The sequence below is a fragment of the Glycine max genome, chromosome 5 (genome assembly GCF_000004515.6).
Source record: "Glycine max cultivar Williams 82 chromosome 5, Glycine_max_v4.0, whole genome shotgun sequence".
In the NCBI taxonomy this organism is placed as follows: domain Eukaryota; kingdom Viridiplantae; phylum Streptophyta; class Magnoliopsida; order Fabales; family Fabaceae; genus Glycine; species Glycine max.
The window spans coordinates 22,201,213-22,225,735 of NC_038241.2; the positions used below are offsets into that span (position 1 = coordinate 22,201,213).

Below are 24,523 nucleotides of genomic sequence, written 5' to 3' on the forward strand. Positions count from 1 at the left end.
ATCCCCACCACTGTGTAATCTGAATTTTGCTTCCAAAAACCCCTATTGTAGCTGAAAGGTGATAACTTGCCATGGAAGGCTAAAGCTTCTGTTGGAAATTTCTGCTGAGCCTTGATGTAAAAACTCTTTACTATCTATTTAATGTTGTTTTGATGTGTTCATTGCTTTTATCTGCATTTAATTATTTCATGCTTGAGGACTAATCACCCATGTGTGTGTAAAGTTAGGATTTTTAGCATTGGAAAGTGTTTTAAATCCTTAGAACTTGATAGGGCGGGCTAGAGAATTGTATGTCTGGACACGTAGTGTAGGGATTTAGTTTCTTATATGCTATAATCTTAATGCAATTCATTTAGGCTAAGTTCGACGAGGGATCCGAGAACGAGGTTTAAATAGAATTAGCCCATTCATGCGAGGAATCGTGGTTTGGGGTAGTTTCCCTTAGCATAGAACATAGAAATAACCTTACATAATTACATCAAGTTACTCAGTAGAAGGACCCAACGTTTTAATCATCTATTTTTCTCTCACATTTAGGTAGTTAATTTTGTAGTTAACTTTAGGATTACAGAAAACATCTTTGCTTATTTCTATTTCCTAGTTTTATACAAATGTCTACTCATTGAATGAATACTTTTCTGAATGAAACAAACTCCCTGTGATTTGATACTCGGTTCTTACCGTTTTATATTACTTGTGACTCAGTACACTTCCTGATAAATTTCGCAATTGTCGAAGATCGAACAATATACACACACATGTACACCTATTCAATTAAGTATTTGTGCGTTGTTTGATGAAAGTGTATCGCGAAAATTTTCTCTCATTTTTCATAAACAAATTAACGGAGTTTTCATTTAAAATTGAAATTTACGCGTTTTAGAGTAGTGATATCGTAGCGATGAGGCGAGTCGTTACAATTGTAGGAACTTTATTAAAGTTTATAGCTTTATAGGTCTTGCGGAGGCAAAAAAAGCTCATTGGAAGTTCTAGGAACTTCGCACACCCTATTAAAAATCCGCACCATGTGCAAGTTCAAATTCACTGAAATGTGCAGTTCAAGAATTGCACACTGTGTACAAAACATTTGCCCCCTATGAATTGGCTGTTGTGAAAATTAATTCCAATTTTCTCATTCTAGTTTCTTTTGGGCTTGAACCATTATTGGCCCATAGCTTTAAATAGAGATTTTAGTCTCTTAGGGGGGAGAATGTTCTACATTTAGAGAGAGACACTTGAAGAAGTGTTTGACGGCTTTGGATGTGGAGGTATCCATTCCTCATTGTTTCTCCATAAAGTGTTTCTTCCTTCATGGCTAGTAGCCAATTCTTCTTTCTCGTTGGGGTTTAATGTAATTGGTCCTACTTTCATGTAATTTCTACATTGTTTCTATTTCAATTAAAGATTGTTATTGTTTTTCTTCTATGCTTAATGATTTTTTTTGGCCTGATCAACCGATTGCATGATTCTAATCATTCAATTGTAATTGGGAAATCATGTTTGATTGTGAATTGAAGAAGACAACCAATTGCTTTTATGCCTAGGGATAGGGTAAAGAGGATTGGTCATCACTAAAATCCTTTTTCTTAATGCCAACACCTTGGTTACACTAATACAAGGGGTTGATAGTGGAATAAAGGGACTTAGGTTCTTTTGCTTAAGGAATTAAGGCTTGAATAATTGTGTGGGTTAATGACATCCAAGCCTTAATTGAATAAGAATACGTAGTGATTACATGTTAGGAATTCCAATGAAGTTAAACCCTAACAGTTTCTCTCGATGAAATTACTCCAATTTTCTACATATACCAAGTGTTCGACAAACATTCCTCAACCAATTTTCTCTTACTTTTCTCTTTTATTTTTATGCTATTATCTTTAATTTTGGTTACTTAATTTTTTAATTTTCACAATCTATAATTTTACTATTAGTTACCCAATTATCACACAAGTCCTTATGGAGATGATATTTTACTTATCATTGTGTTACTTGAGTGATTTGGTACTCTTGCCAAAATCATAACAAGTTTCTAGCGTTGTTTTCAAGGACTTGTGTCTCGATGATTGGGTAAATTATTTGTATTTTTGTGGACTTTAAACATTCTTTTGTTCGTCTGTATTTTTTAATTTTTATTTCTCTCACCCAGTGCTAACCATCTTTTTAGTTGCTCTGGTTATTTGTAATTTTGTGCATGGTAGAAAACAAAAGACCACTTGCCAGGAGAACCTTGGTGGACTATGTCAACAATAATGGTCATAAGTATACTCTAACATTGTTAGACCAAGGAGCAACAATCGAACAACAGAGGCTAAGCTGGCTTTGGTCACTCTTTTTGGTCAACATGTATTTGCTAGCTTGGCCCATGAAGATCCATACAACCACCTTGCCATTTTCTCTGATCTATGTAGTACAACAAGGGTGGCCCATAATAAAGAATAAAACCTTTATATAATAGTTTTTTGCTTTCTCTTATGGGAGATGCCTTGAAGTGGCTCAATACTCAACCATCTCAGAGCTTCACTACTTGCGAAGATGTCAAAAGCTAGTTCTTAGCCCATTTCTTCCGAGAGTAAAAAAGGAGTCAAGCCAAGACTGATATATTGAGTTTTTTCCAGATGAATGATGAACCATTATGTGAGGCTTGAGAGAGGTACAAGCTCTCTCTTGATGAATTAGCCCAATCACAGTATTGATGAGGTTGACCCATTATATATCTTCCTTGGGGGTGTGAAAGAACAAACAAAGGTGATGCTTGATGTTGCAATTAGTGGAGGAAGAATCAAGAACAAGACATTGTAAGAGATGATTGAAAATATGGCATCCAGTGACTTTGAAGCTCAACATGATAGAGCTCCAACCACCTATAGAGGAGTAATGGAGTTGAATTCTCAGGATGCTATTATGGCTCAACAGTTGATCAAAGCTTCTTCTCAGCTACACCACCATGTGTTGAGTTGTTCTATATGTGGAGGCGAACACACTATGCAATAGTGTCCGCTTACTTTCAGTTCACAAGAAGAAGAGGTTAAGTACATGGGGAGTCAAAATAATTATGGGCAAGGAAGGAAAAATTATTATGGAGAGATTGATAGGCCTTAACAAAAGCCTAACCTTTATGACCTCACGACAAAGTTGGATGACACACTTGCAAAGTTTATGCAAGTATCTATTTCTAATCAAAAGAGCATTAATGCCTCTTTCAAAAACTTGGAGACTAAGATGGGGAAATTGGTCAAGCATGTGGCAGATTTGATGGAGCAAACAAAGATTGGTTTCTTAGCCAATACTAAAACCAATCCCAAGGGTTATTGTAGTGCCATCTTTACTAGAAGTGGTGGTGAGTATGACACTGGAAGTGAGGGTGAAGAAGAACTGGTAATAGAGGGTGTTGGATTGAACAAAGTTAGAGAAATGAGTGCTAAAGAGGAAAAGTTAAAAGCCAAACCCCCCATTGTTGTAGATCTTCCTTATTCGAAGAATCCAACTAAAAGGGATAACGTGGAGGTAAAGCCAACTCACATGACATTGTAACTTGTTGATCGCTCTATTAAGTACCCATATGGGGTGGTTGAAAACATGCTAGTAAAGGTAAAAAAATTAACATATCTCGTCGATTTTGTTGTCATAGACATGGCGGAAGATTCATAGATTCCCATTATCTTTGGATGACCTTTCATGAAGATCGTCAATGTTGTTATTGAGGTTAGGGATGGAAAGTTTAAGCTTGGAGCGGGTAATGAAAAGGTTACATTCAATGTCTTCAACGTCGTGAGCCCTTCAAGGGGTTGGGGTTGACCACAATCATCCTTCTTAGTGACCATTGAGATCACTCACTCATCAAGCTAGTGACATTAAACAAGCACTTGGGTGTAGGCAACCCAACCATTGTGAGTTTACATTTTAATTTTGTCATGTTGTTTTTCTTTCATTTTAGTTTTCTTGTTCCACTTTATGTTTTTTGTTTTGTTTGTGTTTTTACCAAGTAATTTGAAGTGAAGGTTCAGCACAAGCCTCTCTTTATTAAAAAAATAAAGAATAAAGGGAGGGTGAAGATATCGAAAGGGGTACAAAAAGCAAAAAATGAAAAAAATTGTGAATTTTCAGTGTACACCTACTACTGACTTGGAACTCTCTTTTTGAGGAAAAGAAACAATGTATACGTACACTTGTGCGAAATTTTTGCACCCTGTGCAATTTGGAGGCAATTTTCCACACTTTTGACCTTTTTTCACTTCTTCAAAGTTAACACCGTTAGCCCCTTTCTCTTTACATAATCACTTTCTTCTTCCCTAGCCTTTCCCCTTCACCAAACACCATAACCACCACCCACCTCACAACCCAAACACCTTCGACCACCACCACCACCACCATTAGTGCACTAACCCCGACACAACCTATAACCCCTACAACACCTCCCTCCACTACCACAAATTTACGTGTGACATCTTTACATAGCCTTCATCTTCTTTTTCCTTCTATGTGAACCCTCCAAAACACCATAGCCATCACATCACCATCAACAATCACCAACCACCACCTCTGTTGTCCATTCTCATGAGTTCCCTCCACCACCCTCTTAGAGGCCGATGTTAATTGGCCAATGAAAGTTGGGGACCAACTCATTTTTTGCCAAGGGGATGAGAATGGGCTTGATATGGAGACAGGGGAGGATTGTGATGATTGGTCTTCCTAAAGGTAGTTCTTTTTCCTTTGATTTATTGTTTTTTTGTCTAATTTTAGTCTTGATTAAAAAAAATTGTTAAGTGAAATATGATGTGCCTTGTAAAATTGCTAGCTTGTCCCATGGAGCATGAATTGAATAATTGATTTCAAATTGATTTTGATTTTGCTTTGAGACATGTTTTGTGGGTGAACTCCTGATCATAAATGTTTAGTTCAAGGTGGATTTAATGTGAGATATGATTGCATGGGTACCTTTGTTTCCTTGATGAGACCAGTCATAGTGAGGAATATTTTGTGAAGCATGTGAGTGACCCCTTTGATTCTTGCATAGTTGGTTTTGGTTGATTTTCTTGTGTATGATTGTATGCATGCTTGCTTGGAAGTGATCAAGTTCATGTTTGTTATGTTCAACCCACTTGCCAAAAAGCCTTCCTTGTTTAACAATAAAATCATTTGCACATTCTTCAAGGCAAACAATGAATTTTTCTTTTGATTTATGAACCTTTAGCCTATAGTGAAAAACAATTGTTTCCCAATTTCTAGGAATAGGAGAGCAAAGTAAGAGATAGGGTTTGACATTAAGTTTCGGGTGTCTGATGAAAAAAAAGTGTTAAAAGGAAATCATAGTGTCACAATTAGTGAAGATTGTAAAAAAAAAAAGTTGTCTCACCTTTGATCCACAGTATTGTTAAGAACAAATGTGGGACTTAGGTGAAAAACAAAGAAGCGATTGGGTTCTTACAAAAATTCAAAACACAACTTGTTGGTGGAAGATTAAGTTCAAGTTAACTTCATATCTCTCTTTGCTTTCAAATTCTCTAGATACTTTGAATTCCAAAAATAACTAGTTGTTTGTTAGTCCAACCACATTATAAGCCAATAAAGTCCTTTGCTGATCCTTGCTTGCATGTGTCTTAACTGTGGATTTATGAGAAATGAAATCCAAAATTGATTTGTGTAGTTTGAGAGATACACTTACCCACTTTGTGTGCATGAGAGAGATACTTTGTAAGGACCAAGGAACTTGGTTTGGTGATTGCAATTGTGTCATTCTTGTTAATCTCTTAATGAAATGTTCATGGGAACCTTGTATAGGCCCTACATCTTGTTTTCGATTGGAATTGATGAAACTGAACTTGTGAAAAGAAAAGGATGCTAAGTGGTGATAAGTTGGTGATTTGTGAGTCATGTCTTGTCATTGATTTCCATTAGGATTTAAGTAAAATTATGTTTTCTTGTCTTAGTTGTTTTAGGATTAGGTTCTACTTCTTGTTTTGTTGCTCGAGAACAAGCAAAGTTTTAAGTTTGGGGTGTTGATAATTGCTTTTTTTCCTACATTTTGTAGTAGTTTAAGGGTAATTATGTGATACCTTTTAGGATTTTGAGCTTTATTTATGTTTATTTTAGTTGATTTTTTAATAAAAGCTTTGTTTAGTTATGATTTTTATTTTATACCCTTTCAAGCATGATCCTTGGTTATTTTCTTGTGATCGTAAGAATTTTATTAAAGTCTATAGCTTCGAAAGTCTTCCAAAGGCAAAAGAAGCTTGTTGGAATTCCTGGGAACTTTGCACACCTTGTGCAAAAAAATCTGCACCTTGTGCAATGGCTGTTGCATGAATTAATTCCAATTCTTTCACTATGATTTCTTTTAGGCTTGAATCCTTATTGGCCCATAGCTTTAAATAGAGATTTTAGGTTGTAGCTTAGGGGGGAGAATGTTCTACATTTAGAGAGAGACACTTGGAGATGTGCTCGACAGCTTTGGGTGTGGAGGGATTCGTTCTTCATTGTTTCTCCATCAAGTGTTTCTTCCTCCCTAGCTAGTAGCTAATTCTTGTCTCTCATTGGGGTTTAATGTAAATGATCCTACTTTCATTTAATTTCTACATTTTTTCTATTTCAATTAAAGATTGTTATTGTTCTTCTTCTTGTTAGACAAGTGGCCTTAGATATCTTAAGAAGGGGGGTTGAATTAAGATATTACAAACTATTTCCCCAATTAAAATTCTATTTCACTTTCTATTCAAGTTACAAATTCCCTTAACAATGAACTCTTAAATAATGATTCAAATAGAACAATCTGAATATAAATATAAAACAATAATAAATAAAAGAGTTTAAGGGAAGAGAAAGTGCAAACTCGGATTTATACTGGTTCGGCCACACCCTTGTGCCTACGTCCAGTCCCCAAGCAACCCGCTTGAGAGTTCCACTATCTTGTAAAATCCTTTTACAAGTTCTGAACACACAAGGACAACCCTTCCTTTGTGTTCAGAATTCTTTTACAATAAGAGACCCTCGGTCTCTTAATCCCTTAGAGAATTAGAAAGAAGAGAAGAATGAATCTCTCTTGAAAGAGATAGATTTTACAATCTGAGCACTCAAATGATTCCTTATTGAATTGCAAGTGTATTGGCCAAGGAATTCTTAAGAGGATAAAATATTTTTGCTCTTTGAGAGAATAAACACTTGTTGTTCTGAAAAACTCTGAGCAAATTCGTGTTCTAAGTCACATATATATAGACCTTTGGTGGTCATGTAAAAAACCATTTGAGAAGTTGTGACTCTTAGAAATATTTTTCTGAAAATCTTCTCTGGTAATCGATTACAAGATTTGTGTAATCGATTACAGCTTTTAAAATTTGAATTAAAACGTTTATTAACTGCTGGTAATCGATTACCAATATTGTGTAATCGATTACACAGTCTAAAATTTGAATTCAAATATTTAGTAGCTGTTGTAAATCATTTTTGGCCACTGGTAATCGATTACATCCTCTGGTAATCGATTACCAGAGAGTAAATCTCTTGAAAAACACTTTTTAACTTAAATTACTTGGCCAAACCTTTTGCTATATCAATTAGGAATTCCCTTCCTAAAATACTAGTGATCATCTTGATGTTGTGGCTTGTATTCTTGAATCATTGTCTTGAATTTAAACTTGAAAAGCCCATTTGCATCATTTGCATCAAATCATCATGATCATCATCAAAACACCAAAGTCATTTGCTTCTACACTTCTATGCTTAATGCTTGTTTTTGGCTTGCTCGATTGATTGCATGATTCTAATTATTCAATTGTAATGGGAAATTTTGTTGGATTGCGAACTGAAGAAGACAACCAATTGTTTTTATGCCTAAGGATAGGTAAAGAGGATTGGTCATCCCTAAAACTCTTTTTTCTTTATGCAAGTACCTTGGTTACATTAATTTAAGGGATTGGTAATGGAATCAAGGGACTTAGGTTCTTTCGCTTAAGGGATTAAGGTTTGAATGATTTTATGGGTTGATGATAACCAAATCTTAATTGAATAGGAATACGTAGTCTTGCATGTTAGGAAGTTCAATGAAGTTAAACTCCAACTATTTTTTTCATTGAAATTACTCCATTTTTCACCATATACTAAGTGTTCGACAAAAATTCCTCCACCAAATTTTCTATTACCTTTCTCTTTTATTTTTATGCGACTGTCTTTAATTTTAGTTACTTGATTACTTAATTCTCATAGTCTATAATTTTACTAATAATTACCCAATTATCACACAAGTTCCTATGCAAACGATATTTTACTTATCATTGTGTTACTTAAGCGATTTGGTACTCTCACTATTGGAAACAAGACATACAACGAAGATTCTAAACTACATTCAATCATCTTTGAAGTTGACGTCGTTGAAAGTCTTGACTTTCAAAGACGGTTCAATAAAAAAAGAAATAGGTATCATTCTAAGATGATTATTAGTCAAAAACGGTCTTCTAAGACGGTTCTTAGCTAAAAACAGTCTTTCTAAGACGGATTTTCAGAGAACCGTCTTAGAATGTCTTTCTTTAAAACAAAAAAAGTTAAAAAAAAAATTAAGGATTTTAAGACGGTTTAAAAAACCGTCTTAGAATGTATTTTAAAAAAATTAAAAAAATTAATTTAATGAAAAAAGTTCTAATCAATCTGTTTTAAATGTCATTTTTTAAAGTGTATTTACACCACAAAATTATTGAAAGACACGGATATTAAAATTATGTTTAAGGGATATATCAACAAAAAGAATCCATAAAAATTACAACTAGAAAACTACCAACACCCAAAACTAACTATTAAAATCACATAAAATATAGCTAACATTACAACACTCTTAGGAATCCATGGCAACTTTCTATATGCCTTTGGATTTCAACTTAACAAGAACATAAGCAAACAATCCGTATGAAGTATAACGAAAATCCTAGAGAGAGAAAAATTAGGGACTCACTATTTGGTGACTTCAATCCTGATAGAAAAACACAAAGAAAATCCCCCACAAGTACTATATGATAAACACAAGTGAGAAAGAGTTAAAGAGTTCTCCAAACCCAAATATGAAACAAACAAATTCTCTAGAAATTCTCCAATGCCTTGAAAACTCTTACTATTTTTTTTTTTGTGAAATTGTTGAATACACTTATAGTTCCTGTTAGAATCACACACAATAACTCTGACACTACCAGGTTACCGTACAACATCAAAACACAGAAAAAACACATAAGAAAATAATGAATGTGACGATAGTAAAACCTAAGGCTTCACAGGAAGTCCAACAATAATCTCCAACGAATGCCTTCCACGGCCAGTATTTCATCAAAAAGAAAGGAAATTCAACAATTCCCTATAAAAAATCTAAAGGAAGTTAGGAAATGGAAGTGATACCAAACCCAGCAACATATTTCATCAATTAATCTGTACAATTTAAATTGTCATCATAAAGGAGTCTAAAAATGAAAAGATAAAACCAAGAATTCTAACTCCAGGTGATCACCTAAATTATGTAAAAACTTCTGTTTTATGAGAAGAAACAACACAACATCATTCCAATTGGTAACAATTTTTTATATTTAGAAACCACATTCAAAATCTGTTACATATACAATAACTAATTACTCCATCTTTCTCTTATTTTTCTGCATTAATTATTGTTTTCCTAAGATACTTTTAACTATCAACATTTTTTTTAGCTGAAAATAATGAATATTGTAAATTAATGACATAAACTTTTTCGCTCTTATTAGCAAACATATGAGAAGGGAGTATATATTTAAAATTATCCTTAATTTAAAAAATAAGGATAATTTTTAAAAAATATTATAAATAAATTTAATATTATTAATTAAATAAACTATTTTTTATATGAATTAATTAAAAAGATCTTATAAATTATAAAAAGATACATAGGAAGGGAGTATATATTTGGATACAATTATAGAATAAGCACATAGAAGATTTGAGACTTAATTAACCCTACTCACCATAGGCTTTTTATAGTGGTTTAGAGTAAGCGATTTCTTGTAAAAGTTGGCAGTGTAGTTAAATATCAAAACAAAGTGATTTGGTTTGTTTATGTAACTGATAGTCTCAAAATTTCTCATAGAAGAAACGAAAATTTAAAAATTTCCTTTTGGAAGTTAGGGATTTTTGCTCATAATTTTTGTTGGTTTGGACAAGTTGTACTTGCAACTGAAGACGTAACCACTGATACCACATCACCACCGGTACAAAAAGCTTTTCCATTACCCTAGTTAACACCGAAAAAGAGAGGATATTTACTACTTCAATATGATAATGGAAATTAATCAAACAATCATATAGGCATAAATAGATAATTAAACATTCAATAAAAAAGAAATTCATTTAAGAAAAAAAATTATCAGCTCAAAAGATAAAACATTTAACTAAATAAGAAAATGCAAATTTAATTTCATATGGCCATTCCCCATCAATATAATAAGATAATTTATCTTTTACCTTTAATATCACAAGTTTGACTGATGGGTCATTCTCATACAATTCTAGATTTTTTTATTTGACACATTTGAAAAATAGTAAAGAAGCCACTGTCATTCTTTTTCAACAAAAGAACTATATTTTTTTTTACTTATTTTAACATCATTTCTTTGTTTAATACAAAATATATTTAATTACTGGCTCATCCTTGCAGCTAGCTAGCAGATGAAAATTGATATATCAATATTTATATATTAAAATTGAAGTATGCGAAAAATACTAAAATAGCCATAGTTAAGAGCTTGACAGCTGTCCAATTTTTTGATTTTTTGGTCAAAATACTCGACAAGAGTCCAAATTTTTAATTTTTTGGTCATTTTAGATGTCCAATTCCCACTCCTTGCTTGTGCCACGTGCTTGGTGCTTAAACCAGTTTTCATTTCTTGGGTGTGTCACATTCTTTGATGGTTAAAGCTTTCTGGTGGGGTTAGTGCTCCAGCACACATGTTTTGCTTTTTTTCACTGCAGCAACACGTGTTTTTCTTTTTTTCTCCAAAATTGTTTTATCTTTCCATTTATCTCTTTGCAGTGCACACGGGAACCTTGGAGAATTCTAAAATACAAAAAAAAACCGGAAGTTGAGATTTTTTTTATTGTTCTTTGCATTTCTTTTGCACGTTTTCTAGAAGTTTTTGACTCACTTTGGTGGTGTTGATTTCATGGCCACCTCTTAGTCCCAGCATCGCTGCGTTTTTGGTATTCCTCTCTCTCTCTGTCTCTTACTTCTGGTGTTGTTGTTGTTTTTCATTTGGGGTGAGATAAAGGTTGGTTTTTTGGTTCTGGGGTTTTGTTTTTTTACTACCCTTTGATTTTTCCCCTTTGTGAATCTTGAAACTTTGTGCATGGGTATGTATGGACTCTGGGTAATTTTAGTGTGTGATAGGTCTAAATTTTTTGTTGTTGTGGTTTTTGGTTTAGGGTTTTTGATTTTGATTTGGGTTTTGGATTGTGTGTATTTGGCAGTGGAATTTTGCAATTTGGATTAATGGGTTTCGACATTTGCGTTCTGAATGGTTCGTGCACTCACGAATACGTGACCACTTGCAGCTAAAACATTGACCTCCTGTGATCATTTGAAGGAATGTGTAGTCGTGAATCAATTGTGTTGCTGTTTGCTGGAAAGTGGTCACTCTGAGTTTTAGATGCTATTGTCTTTGCTGTGAAGTTATTTTATTTGGTCCTGATTGTATTTCAGGAACTCAAGGTCACCTTCCCCATGCTTGAAAGTAAGAGTAAGGAAATGTAAGTGTATCGCTTGCTTATTGTTTTTGGTTCCAAATAATATTTCTCTCTTAAAATACAGGTTGAGGATCTTGCCCGTTTGCAATTTCAGACAACTCCTATCTATATTGATGTAGATGATGGGAGAACCAAGGTGATGTCTCCCCACTTTATCATAATATCTGCATTTTTTTCCATCATAGTTATCGTTATCATTACCCTTTCATGAATGCAGGTCACAAATGAAAGATTGCTTCAGGGTTATCTTGTGGTTCCCTGTGCCAAGCGATTTATTGTTCTCTATTCCTTTTTGAAGAGACACCAGTCAAAAAAAGTGATGGTTGTTTTCTCTTCATGCAACTCACTCAAATTTATTTTTTTCTCTTCGTGTTATTGTTGCTGTTGCGCTAGATTCAATTGTTTCAGGTTTGTGCTTTCGCCCCTGCTGTGCTGGATTCAATTGTCACATTTGGATTCGATTGTTTCAACCCCTTTCAGATTTGCAAGACACATCATGTAGTTATTTGTAGTTCTATGTTCCTCAGTTTTTAAAATACACCAGTGACAGGTAAGGAACCATGTTTTAGCTTTATGTGTGAGCTATAGAATTTTTCTTTTTAGGAAAAAGTGAGAAATGCTTCAACTAAATAAAAACAAAAAATGATCCTTATCAAGTCATTTTATTGAATAGTAGTTTCAATGATTTAGTTTCCCTATAATTATATGCAGGGCATCCTGGGAAACAAACAAGCATGCCTCCAATCTATTCACTGTCTAGGAAAACTCCAATGAAAAAATTCTTCATTCTCTGTTTGATATACTCTCTCTTCAATGCTTGTGTTTTGAACACTTCATACTTACTTCCATTACTATGATTTGGTGCATAGAAAGCCTCTAAATATGGCAGCCACAAGCACGGATAAGTTGGAGGCAGGAACGGTTTCAAGTTATGACAGGAAAAGTGAAATCAAGGCATTTGATGATTCAAAGACTGGTGTCCAAGGACTGGTAGAAAATGGTGTAACAAAAGTTCCACTTATGTTCTATTGTGAAAACTCTAATCTCAATGATGGCATAACCAGTGCATCAAATTCAAAGATCAGCATCCCCATAATTGACCTCACAGTCATCCATGATGATCCTATTTTGAGAGATCATGTTGTGGGAAAAGTTAGATATGCATGTGAGAAGTGGGGCTTCTTTCAGGTTATAAATCATGGAATTCCAACTCATGTTTTGGATGAGATGATCAAAGGAACTTGCAGGTTTCACCACCAAGATGCAAAGGCGAGGAAAGAGTACTACACTCGCAAAGTAAGCCGAAAAGTTGCTTATCTTTCCAATTATACTCTTTTTTAAGACCCTTCTGCTGATTGGAGGGATACACTTGCATTTTCCTTGGCACCTCATCCACCCGAAGCTGAAGAATTTCCTACAGTTTGTAGGTTTGTGATAATAGTAATACTACTTTAATTATTATCAGCACTTGCACATGTTAGGACTTAATAATGGTGGATAACTAATTTCTTGGGACAATATCTAATTTGTGGTGAGATGATATCATTACATTGAAATTTTTGTTAAGGGAACATAGTATATCTGTAACTATTTTTCTAAAATATCTTCCACAACTGAAATTTTTTATTATGTTGGAGAGTCTCGCATCATCTACTTCAATACTTCAGATGCAACTTATATACTGGATTTGTTGGATTTGATCATTTGGAAAAATCAATATGACCTTTGTTCAACTACTACCTTCATTCAATCATCTTCAGATGATTCTGTTTTGACTTTGGTTTGGTAGTTGTAAACTTTTGGCTCACTTTCATTGCACATGTTGCTTCAAAATGCTTGAAAAGGAAGATCTTAAGCCCCCGTTGGGAACATATTTTGAGTTTCAGACTGAAAGTTTTGAAGAATGGTTCCCATTTCATTGTTAAAAAAATTTGACACTTCATTCCCAACTTTTCCCGTGCATTCTTTTGTAGTAACATTAACACTTTCATTACATGTTTCTTTAATTATTTGTCCCTATGTATTTTGCTTCAGTCCTATGAGGAATAGCTTGGAGGGCTAAGAGGAAATGCAGGAAAACTTATTCTCCCAAATCAGTATATAGTTTAATAATATTTCACTGATTTTATATTTTTATATCTAGACATATTTATATTACAGGAATCTATAAATTTATTAATATTCTTGCAGGCATCTAAACAAATTTGTTACTTTTTATTTCACTGATTTTATATTTTTATATCTAGACAAATTTGTTACTCCTTATATCACCTCTTATTTTTTTAATCTAATGGTTATAAAAAGTAATTCCTTGACAGCTAGGATTATCAAACAAATATACCTTTCCTTTCATAATTTTGCATACATATATAATAAAAATCTCATTTTTATTGGTGGGCTATCTTTGATCTGAGCATTTTACACTTATTGGTGGCTTTAGTTTCTCTACGTGGTCCTCAATAGATTTTTAGTTGTGCCTTTATGTGTAGATTATAGCCCCAAGCGGCATATGAGGTGGATATCCTTTGGTATATAGTTGAGGTTAATTTCACTGCCACTGCCTACAAATCGACCAAATAGCATTGACCCTGCATTGAAAATGTCTGGTAGATTTGATAGTGAAATTGATATTGGTGTTCCTGATGAAGTTGGAAGACTTGAAGTCCTTCGCGTACATACCAAAAACATGAAGCTTTCAGATGCTGTAAATTCAGCATTCTTAACTTCCATTTCTGTTGGTGGATTTTTGTGATTTTTTCTCTATCAATTTTTGGTATGTCTAACTTACTGTACTGGTTCTCCTACTGTAGGTTGATCTAGAGAGAATTGCAAAAGATACTCATGGATATGTTGATGCTGACCTTACTGCCCTTTGCACTGAAGCTGCTCTTCAATGCATCAGGGAGAAGATGGATGTCATTGATTTGGAAGATGAGAGTATTGATGCTGAAGTGCTGAATTCTATGGCAGTTTCAAATGAGCATTTCCATACTGCTCTGGGAACAAGCAATCCATTTGCTTTACGAGAAACTGTTAGTAGTTTTTTTTTATTCTTTTTAATTCTTTTAAATTTAAATTATTATTTAGCTGGTGAGGCTTTCTGTCTTTGTTGTTCTTTCCCCTAATTAGCAATCTTTGTTGACAGGTTGTTGAGGTGCCTAAGGTCAGCGGGGAGGATATTGGAGGCCTTGAGAATGTCAAGCGTGAGCTGCAAGAGGTCTGCTATTCTTGGTTAAACATTTTTACTTAGTTTTATATCAATTTAATCTGAAAGGATTTTGCATTTATGTATGTAGACTGTTCAATATCCTGTGGAGCACCTAGAAAAATTTGAGAAGTTTGGTATGTCACCATTAAAAGGGGTTCTCTTCTATGGTCCTCCAGGATGTGGAAAAACTTTGTTGGCCAAAGCAATTGCTAATGAATGTCAAGCTAATTTCATCAGTGAGGGGCCCAGAATTGCTCACTATGTGGTTTGGTGAAAGTGAAGCCAATGTTCGAGAAATTTTTGACAAGGCCAGACAATCAGCTCCATGTGTCCTCTTTGATGAGCTTGATTCCATTGCTACTCAGGTCTATTTTTGTACTTCGCATCCATGCAGGCCAGGTTGAATTAAATTATGAGGCTGGGTTGAAAGGAATTGTATGATTTTGTTGCCAAATCTGTAGATGATTTAAGGAGATAATGTTACACGATGTTTTTCCTATGTCTAAGTTGGTTTTTCCTAGAAATATTCTAAAGTATCATCAACGCATGTTGCGTGCACCTGGGAGGCTAAGACAAACTCATCAAAACATTGTATCTCAAGAGAATAGTGCACCACCATTTCCATCAAAGAAGGATTTTGGACGATTTTATCTTATTTTATTCAATTTTTTTAGTTTTATTCATAAATTAATATTAATTTTTTTTCATTTTTATTGTATTATATATATATAATACAATAAAAATGAAAATTCTAATTAAAAAAAAAACAAAAATAATTTATATTTTCTTAAAGAACAAAATGTTTGTTATGTTTAATATTTTTAATTTAGTTTGTAACATAACTATCTTGTGCTTAAATATGTGCAAATTTATAATTTTTATAACTTAGAAGAAAAAAAAACAAAAAATACATTTTTTATTCCTATCTTGCAAAAAAAAAATCTAATACTTACTAAATAAATAACAAGACAACCCGGGAGGGTGTAGTAGTAAGATCAGCGAAATAAGAAATAAACAAAATATTATATATAATTGCTATTTTACAATATACGTTGTATTGATCAAGTTAGTTTGATCTCGGAGAGTGAAAGAGAGTTTCATATTGTAATGTAGTTTTCTCTTTTTCGGATGAAAATGAAATCATCAAGAGGGTGTCTGTGTCACTTGATTACGATACTTAATGAGTTATAGTTAAATTGAAAACCCATGTTTTGGTAAACTGGATGTATAAAATAGGATATGTCAAATAGTTTTTCTTTTTTCTGGTGGGGTTTGAAAATCTTTATATAAAACGAATAAAGGGTTAGTCACCTTTTTTCTTTTTCAGTTAATGAATAATGTTTATATTTTTATCTTGTTGATTGCTTCCTGCATTTTTATTTACATGATATATTTTTTATTTTCTGTGTATTTTAGTTATTTCTCTTTATATTTATGGGTGAAAACAAATTATACTCTGAATTTCTTATTTATTGTAATTGAAAATACTCTATCAACTTTAATGCTGAGATTCACACGGGAGACACACCGGTAGTGCAATGAAAATTAGAAATTTTCCTTACTTTCTCTTTTTGTATTTAATTAATTAATTTTGTTATTATTATTATTATTATTATTATTATTATTATTATTATTATTATTATGTGTTGTTGATTTAACTTTAGCAAGTGTGTTTATTTTTTATCTTATTGACTTTTCAACTTATTATATATCCTTTTTTATGTTTTATTTTTTAATCCTCTTTTTCTTTTTCAGTTAATTAATAATGTTTCTATTTTTATCTTGCTGATTGCTTCCTGCATTTTTATGTACATAATATATTTCTGATTTTCTGTGTATTTTAGTTATTTCTCTTTATATTTATGAGTGAAAACAAATTATACTCTGAATTTCTTATTTATTATAATTGAAAATACTCTACCAACTTTAATGTTGAGATTCACACGGAAGACAAATCACATCAGTAGTGCAATGAAAAGTAGAAATTTTCCTTACTTTCTCTTTTTGCATTTAATTAATTAATTTATTTTATTATTATTATTATTATTATTATTATTATTATTATTATTATTATTATGTGTTATCATTATTATTTAGTTATTATTGTTTGTTTCATGTTTTTTCACGGGATTTTAAGACATTAGCGTTCCTCTCGTTTTTCACTTGAATTTTTTTTTGGTGGTGAAGTGAATGACAATGAGAAAAATCCCATAGGAATGGTGGTGAGACCTATTCTTTTGCATTGTCTTTTAAATTTAAGTTGTTAAGATAGTGCAGTTAATAGAACATGAACATGAATTTGAAATTGATAATTTTTCTCTCTTATTGCAAGTAATTAGAGAAAATAGTGTGGTCATTGTTGAGATGTTTGAAATTCAAGTGTTTAAGTGTAAATTAACAATTGTTATGTGACCTGACAAATGTAAATATGGAGTAATTTATATTATAATTGACAAGTTGTCATATATTTATAAAAAAAACTATTTGACTTATTTGAAATTTCAATTCTCAATTTAATTACACTTTCTTTTTACTTTTTAACCCTTTTAGTTTTAAACATTTATTTTGTTTATTATGTTTGAGCCTTATGAGATTCATCTTAATATAGTTTGTCAATTTTGTCATCTAAAACAATTTTTTTGCATGAATATCAAGTTTTTTTAATCAAGTGATCTATTCGTATGCAGAGGTTTTAAATTCGCATAAACATCAACCTTTGAAGTCCCTAAATCAAGTGACCCATACGTATGCACGGTTTCAAATTCACATGAACATTAACCTTTGAAGTTTGATTAATCGAATGACCTGTGCGTATGCACGGGTTACTGACTAGTATCCTTTAAAAACTAAACCACTTGAGATCTCTCAACAATGATATAGTTTCATTGATCGATCTTCCAACGACCTTAACTGTAAATTTAACCGTGATCCCAAAGTAAAGTAATTTTTAATTTTATAAGAAATATAAGAATTCGCTTTATGAACTTACCATTTCATGGTAAAGGATGTTTAGCTTTTGTGGTCTATTTAGTATTAGTGCCTTGAAACCAGAGTCTCCTATTTAGTATTAGTGCCTTGAAACCAGAGTCTCCTGTGAAAAGTACCTATAAAGAAAGTCATGTGATAAGGAAATATAGTTATTAATAATCCCTTGGATTATTTAATTTTCAATTTTTCCTATCATTTTTAGGAGATTTTGAGTCAATTGTTATAAAATTTAACTCATTAATTTTGCCTTCAAATAAATGAATTTTACAATTTTTAGAGTGGAAGATTTTTTTTTTTAATTTTCTAAACTTTAATTATGATTATTATCTATTATTTTTACTTTCTTTGTAATTTTAGGAAATAAAAAGATGACTAAAAAGAGCCAACGAATCATTTTCTGCAATTTTAGGGATTATTGTCGGAGTTGAAGATGGATAAGGAAATGGGGGCGACTTGTACTCAAGGGGTGGTGCCAATGTAAATTTTCTGTGAATTTGTGTGTTTTTTTATATTGGCCTCTGCACGTTGGGATATTATATATACTCATAAGATTGGTCAATACGTGGGTGGGACTAGCAATTTGGTTTGGGATGGTATTTTTAATTATGTTTTTTTTGCTGGGAGATACGAAATCTGTAATAAGGAGCATTATTGGTTGGATTTTCTGGATTTCTTCTGTAATCTGTAATTATTTGGACTGGTTTTAACATACGTCAAAACTGGTATTCTTCTCTTTTTCAATAAAATGGTTTTTTGTTTTGCCTTTCAAAAATAAGATTGTGTTTGAAATCTTGTGAATCACCTTTGATCATGTAGAACGACACTAGACTCTTACTTTTTAATTAATTACTTTGTGACTACCTGATACATTTTCCAAAGTCTCATCAATCATGCAATCAGAAAAGATATATAATTAAGACCTTGATATATAATTATTTTGATCAATTATGATAAAAAAATATATATTTTTTAAGTAGTTTTATTGTTGAGTTCTGCTTTTTTTAGAGCTAAACGATAATGTTAACGACCACAAGGATAAAGTGCTAATGAACTAAACACACAAGGCATTGTTAATGTCAGAGTATAACATAGAAAAGTGACAAATGGTATCAAATTGGGGGGAAGAAAAAAATACTGAACTAACTAATGTACCCTCATATGTGTGTAATGGGATCGATTACTCTGCAACGTAGTAAATTTTTGGGCATCTTGATTTGTCATGATGTAAAGGATCATTTTCCCAGGCATCATATATGAGACACAAGAATGAAGAATAAGCAGCCAAAGGCTTAAATAGAAAATTCCAGCTGACAACTCACAGGGCATTAAGCAAAACCTTTCAGAAGATGGAAATTAATAAGCCATAAAAAAATTAGTTAATTGGACTGGTTTAAAATTACTACCTTATATCAATTGCCATTATTTCATTGCTTCTGACCCGTGGATGAGAATAATTCGGTAAAAAAGCCTTAAAAGAGTGAAATATAACTCATCATTTCTAATTTTATATTTAGGCAGCTCATGAAGAAAAAAAAATCATGAATGAATTGAAAAAGCCCCAACTTGATTACAAATTTCACATATTGTATTTCTTTTCTTATTGCACCATCTTTGGATACACTTCCTATGAGCAAACTGCATGCCAAGAAATAGTGAGCAAACAAGTTCATAAGTAATCACAAAAAGCATGATGTAAGTGCATCAAGGGCATAAAAGCCAATTTTTAAGCGTCTTTGATTTTATGAACTTCCTAATAGATGCTAATTTGCCAGCACAGATCTTTGAGGCATCAAACTTTTACCGATTATCATTTCTTCTAACAAGTACCTCTATGAGAATTGTGATGGTGCAACTTCATAGAATTGTCTACATTGCAATTTTAGTCTTGAGGGTGTTATTGGGAAAATACCCAAGTCCCACATCGGCTGCCTCAATCCTTGGAGTGTAGCTTATATACCTGTTGGGCAACTTTACTTAATGCCAATTGGTTTTAAGATGAAATCTAACATGGTATCAGAGCAGACTCTAACCCTGGGACCTCGCATTCGCCTCCGCTGCAACAAGCACCCACCATTTGTGGTTCACGCACCAAGCCCAATAAGTGCTGGGCGTGAAAGGGGTGTATTGGGAAAATACCCAAGTCCCACATCGGCTGCCTCAATCCTTGGAGTGCAGCTTATATACCTGTTGGACAACTTTACTTAATGCCAATTGGTTTTAAGATGAAATCTAACAGGTGTCTACAAGGAAAAGAATACCTTCAAATTCCAAAAAGCCATTCCAGGGGATGCATGAGATCTAGGTAAAGAATATCATCAGTCAATTTACGTTTCCACATTGCATAATGGACAGAGAAATTTTTTTAGTTAAGTGAGGAATATGTAGAAAACCAAACTTACCAAAGCAATCAGCATGTGTCACTCACACAATGCCTTCACTTAAAACCTATTATGGCACTTCAAAAACTCATGTAAAATGAAAGTCCTAGTGACTTAGAAACATACTGGCATAATTAAACCCGATTTTAGGAATTTGTTTTGTTTTTAAAAAAATAGGCAAGGACATCAAATAACATGCACTAAGAATATGTTTCCTAAAAACTTATAAATTATAAGCAGATAAATAACTTTCGTTATGATCTAAAAATTAGGATTTCGGTATGAAATAAGCACCATCAACATTTATGGAATTTAGTTCAAATGGGCTATGTTTATTTCCGTTCCTTTTATAATAGAAAAAATATACTACATTTAATCAAAGCTTTTACTGGCCAATTAATAAGTGAACACGGTAAAAACTCCAGATTCCCATATTAGCTATGAATTAGCAAACATAGACTTGGATCTCGACGTGTCATGTTTCATACAAATGCTTGAAAGATCAGAGGTTTCGAAGAATCCAAACACTTGGAACATTACAATGGTCCATATGCCAAACACCTAGTCGGAAGAATAATGAGATGAGACCCAAGATGCTTAAAGGGTGGTTTCCATTTGCAGATTAATAACTAAGAAGATTCCTGGGATCTTACCTTCCAGATAAGTATATTGATATCAAACTGGGAGTTTCGGTATGCAAAAACTGGGGAAATGGTTGCACCCATTGCTATTTCACTATTGACTTGAATAAATCAAGAGCAAAGAAAATTGTAGCAGCTAGTAGCTTGATATGCATCACTCTGCAAAATATCATGAAATGAGTTTGATAAAAGAAAATAATAATAATAAATTGGACTAACACAAACATTAAAACACAAAATCAAAGCCATGCATAAAAAAATAACATCAAAGCTTCCAGTAGGTGAATAGCCGTGTGTTGTTACCACCATATAAATCTAGGCTAACATGTTATCATGCACAACGATCATTACAATGCACAATTATAATTCAGAGTCAGGGCAGGTACTTAGATTGCACACTTGGTATAAATGAATAGTGATTCTTATTTCTTAGTACCTGCCTGCCAGCTACAATGCTGTTAAGATCTTGATCAAATGAGCCTCCTAATATCCAAAGCTGAGACAAGTTGAACTCATTAGGTTGCTGAATCTTGGGTTCCCAAAGTGATATAATGGTTTTTGCTCCATAATACTTGTCTCCTTCAACATATGCTATTGCATGCTGATTAACGACCCCCCACAAAAACACCATCAGGAAATTAGACCAAGGTTACCAATTAAAAGAGGAAACAAGAAAACCTGATAACATTACAAGACACCCAAAAGTCAAAACAGTTCTTACCTGATGACCACTTTGGTTAATTAAATCAGGCTCAATTGACCTAGGCTTAGGGATTGTTCTGTGCTTCTTCCTACCATACCTTTTGACTGAACTTGCTCTTAGAACATCCTCTTCCTTGGCCTAGGCATAGGGATTGTGTCCTTAGGGCATCTACCATTCGCATGCCACAACTGAGTGATTGGGGTATGTGTTTTTGCTTTTGGCTTTTCAAATAACTTGTTCTCTTCAAAAATCCCTTTAGCATGGAAACTAGGCCTTGTCTATTAAATCATAGCATGGTGTTAGTAAAAAAATACATAAAAATGAAGAAAAACAAAGAACAGAAAAAGTAGATCTTGAGTGAGGAAAATGGACCTGAATCTTGAGTGAGGAAAAGTAGAAAAAAGATAACCTATACAAACCAAAATCAACACCCCATTTTAACATGCAAGTTCTCACGCATTTTTTCAAACACGTTGAACGTGGTTTTCACTTTTGTAAGTAACTCACCTGAGAAACACCCTGGTTTGGAAAAAATGCATTCTTCGCCGCAACAGGTGGAGGAAAACCACCCAGCACTCCACTATTCTGGAAATCAAACTTCAAAAAGACTAAATCTTTCATCTTCAACCTCACAACTTGCCCTGCAACTTCATATAGAACATCCCACGTGTCGTTTGTTGCCTTAAACGACATTGTCGTTGGCAACAGAATGCGAGAAGACTTGTCGAGGTTTTTTTTATCATTGTACACATTCTTTCTCCATTTTTTGCTTAAAATACACTACTTTGGGCATTACCACTTTCAGTAATTTCACGGAAGTCGGATTCTTTACCCCGACTTCCCTTCTTCCTTTTTTTTTATAAAAAAGTTTATATTTTATTAAAATTAAATATTATATTATATAAAATATTTTTAATTAATTAGAAATTTATTTATTTATTAAATTAATTTATGTAATATTATTTTATAATTTAATTTTGTTATTAAAAAAATGATATTATTAAATTTAAGTATTTTTGTTATATTATTTAAATTATTTAAGATATTTTTTGGGTTAATATATATTTTAAAATCTGAATTTTGTATAATAATACATTTATTTTAGTAAATATTTATTTTGTATAATAATCTGAATTTTTAAATTTTTAATTTAACTATTTTATTAAATATAATTAGTTTGTTTATGTTATTAGATTTAATTAAAAATGATAAAACTAAAGCTTTTAACAATTTATTTATATAAGAACATTATACTATGTCATCAATAAAATATTTAAACAATGACATTTGTCTAAGGAAAAACTAAGATGAGGATACATTAGGACAATTATTTCTGTTATGACCATGTTGCCGGCAAAGTCCACATTTTTTTCTACTTGCTCTTTCATTTTCGTCTTCGTCCATCTCAGTAGGAATGCGAGTTGAAACGGGACGACCCTTTGCAGTCCTCTTTCTCCTTGGATCAGGACCCCACTGATCTCCTTCATATTCTTGCCACATTGATTTGTGTGGCAATAAACCAAAGGAGTTGTCGTAGATGTGCAAAATGTGTTGTAAAGTGAATATCATCGGCACATAGGTCATAGGATCAACATTGACAGATTTACAGGCAGTCATGACGTGAGAACACGGTAAATGTTTAGCCTGAAATTCACCACAATCACACTTTTGGGATTGTAACATTACTCTAAACCTTCCAGGTGGTCTGGGTGTTTCAAGTGGGGATTGAGTCTCTATTATAATAAAAGTGTGATTGTGTCTGTCGAATTCATTTACAATGTGTGTATTAGATTCTTGTTGATCACTATTGATTGCATCGAAGACGACTTCAGAATACTGTGAGCCGGAGTTGATCATTGCCTGAGTTTGTCGACCTCTATTAGCAAAGAGTTGTGCGGTCTTGAAATAGGTCTCCTCAACCAATGATGACACCGGCAAATGTCTTGTGTTTTTGAACATGTAATTAACAGACTCTGACAAATTGGTAGTCATATGTCCCCAATGTTTCCCCTCATCAAAGCATTGTACTCATTTTTGTTTGGATAATTGATCAAGTCATTCAGCTGCACTTGGCTTATTCGCACGAATATCCCCAAGATGTCGCCAGTGCATCTTCTCCGTGTGTATGCGTACCCTGTAAATATTTAATCAATGTATTATGTTATAAAATTTGATTGAAAGAAAATTATAACGAATAAATAAAATAGATTCTCACCAGCCAACATAAGTGGTTTCTTTAAATGTTTGTAGTTTGAGTTACCACGAAGAAAGTTTTGTGCAATGTGGCGCAGGCAAAAGAAATGGGATGTGTCCTGGACCCATAAGTTACTTGGGTTGTTGTAGGCACTTATAATTGAGGGGTGTCGGTCTGAAATAAGAGAAATGTTAATTTGCGGAGTAACATGTCTTCTCAAATTCTTTAGAAAAAACCCCCCAAGCTGAAGTTGTCTCCCCTTCTACAATGGCATAGGCAATCGGGAAGATATGGTTAGCTCCATCTTGTGCGGTAGCTGTCAACAGTGTGCCAGTATACTTTCCGTAAAGCCATGTACCATCTACTTGTACAATGGGTTTGCAATATGCAAAACCATTAATGCATGGACCAAATGACCAAAAGACACGTTTAAACAATCTTTTGTCCGGTACTATTTCTCCCCCCTCATACAAGGATTCTGTTTGAGCAGCGACCACAGTCCCGGGAACACAAGATTGCAAAGCTCCGAAAATTTTTGGCAGTTTGGCATATGATTCTTCCCAGTTTCCATGAATCATCTCCAATGCATTTTGCTTTGCTAACCATGTCTTCTTGTAGGATGAGGTATAATTCATGAACGTTTTGATCTCTGCAATCAATGTCTTGATGGAG

General features: G+C 33.2%; 2 protein-coding genes and 1 pseudogene across 47 annotated transcripts; 2 read left to right on the forward strand and 1 right to left on the reverse strand.

Moving 5' to 3' along the window:
* The first annotated feature begins 10,901 nt into the window (after nucleotides 1-10,901).
* LOC100796045 (cell division cycle protein 48 homolog) lies at nucleotides 10,902-15,446 on the forward strand. 46 transcript variants are annotated; one of them, XM_041015402.1, is made up of 10 exons: nucleotides 10,941-11,264; nucleotides 11,464-11,513; nucleotides 11,696-11,742; nucleotides 11,834-11,875; nucleotides 11,957-12,289; nucleotides 12,451-13,166; nucleotides 14,229-14,443; nucleotides 14,550-14,771; nucleotides 14,885-14,956; nucleotides 15,036-15,446. In XM_041015402.1, exons 7-10 carry the CDS (start codon nucleotides 14,339-14,341, stop codon nucleotides 15,219-15,221), a joined length of 585 nt encoding a protein of 194 aa, XP_040871336.1. In that variant the 5' UTR covers nucleotides 10,941-11,264; nucleotides 11,464-11,513; nucleotides 11,696-11,742; nucleotides 11,834-11,875; nucleotides 11,957-12,289; nucleotides 12,451-13,166; nucleotides 14,229-14,338; the 3' UTR covers nucleotides 15,222-15,446. The 46 variants fall into 46 exon arrangements, with proteins under 46 accessions (XP_040871305.1, XP_040871336.1, XP_040871309.1 ...); XM_041015375.1 differs by having other exon boundaries at nucleotides 11,696-11,732; nucleotides 11,804-11,875; nucleotides 15,124-15,446; XM_041015394.1 differs by having other exon boundaries at nucleotides 10,941-11,196; nucleotides 11,804-11,875.
* Nucleotides 12,622-13,080, forward strand: LOC106798825 (1-aminocyclopropane-1-carboxylate oxidase homolog). Its single transcript, XM_014776001.1, has one exon. The coding sequence runs from the start codon at nucleotides 12,622-12,624 to the stop codon at nucleotides 13,078-13,080; it is 459 nt and encodes a 152-aa protein (XP_014631487.1).
* Nucleotides 15,447-19,502: 4,056 nt separating the features above from the next.
* Nucleotides 19,503-22,470, reverse strand: LOC100782987 (uncharacterized; annotated as a pseudogene).
* Between the last annotated feature and the right edge of the window lie 2,053 nt (nucleotides 22,471-24,523).

Excerpts from the sequence above, each read along its gene's own strand:
- LOC106798825 (XM_014776001.1), top strand. The coding sequence starts at position 12,622 with ATGGCAGCCACAAGCACGGATAAGTTGGAGGCAGGAACGGTTTCAAGT.
- LOC100796045 (XM_041015371.1), top strand. The coding sequence starts at position 14,339 with ATGTCTGGTAGATTTGATAGTGAAATTGATATTGGTGTTCCTGATGAA. Across the intron at positions 14,772-14,884 it reads CATTTGCTTTACGAGAAACT|GTTGTTGAGGTGCCTAAGGT; the intron begins GTTAGTAGTTTT and ends CTTTGTTGACAG. Across the intron at positions 14,957-15,123 it reads TCAAGCGTGAGCTGCAAGAG|GATGTGGAAAAACTTTGTTG; the intron begins GTCTGCTATTCT and ends ATGGTCCTCCAG.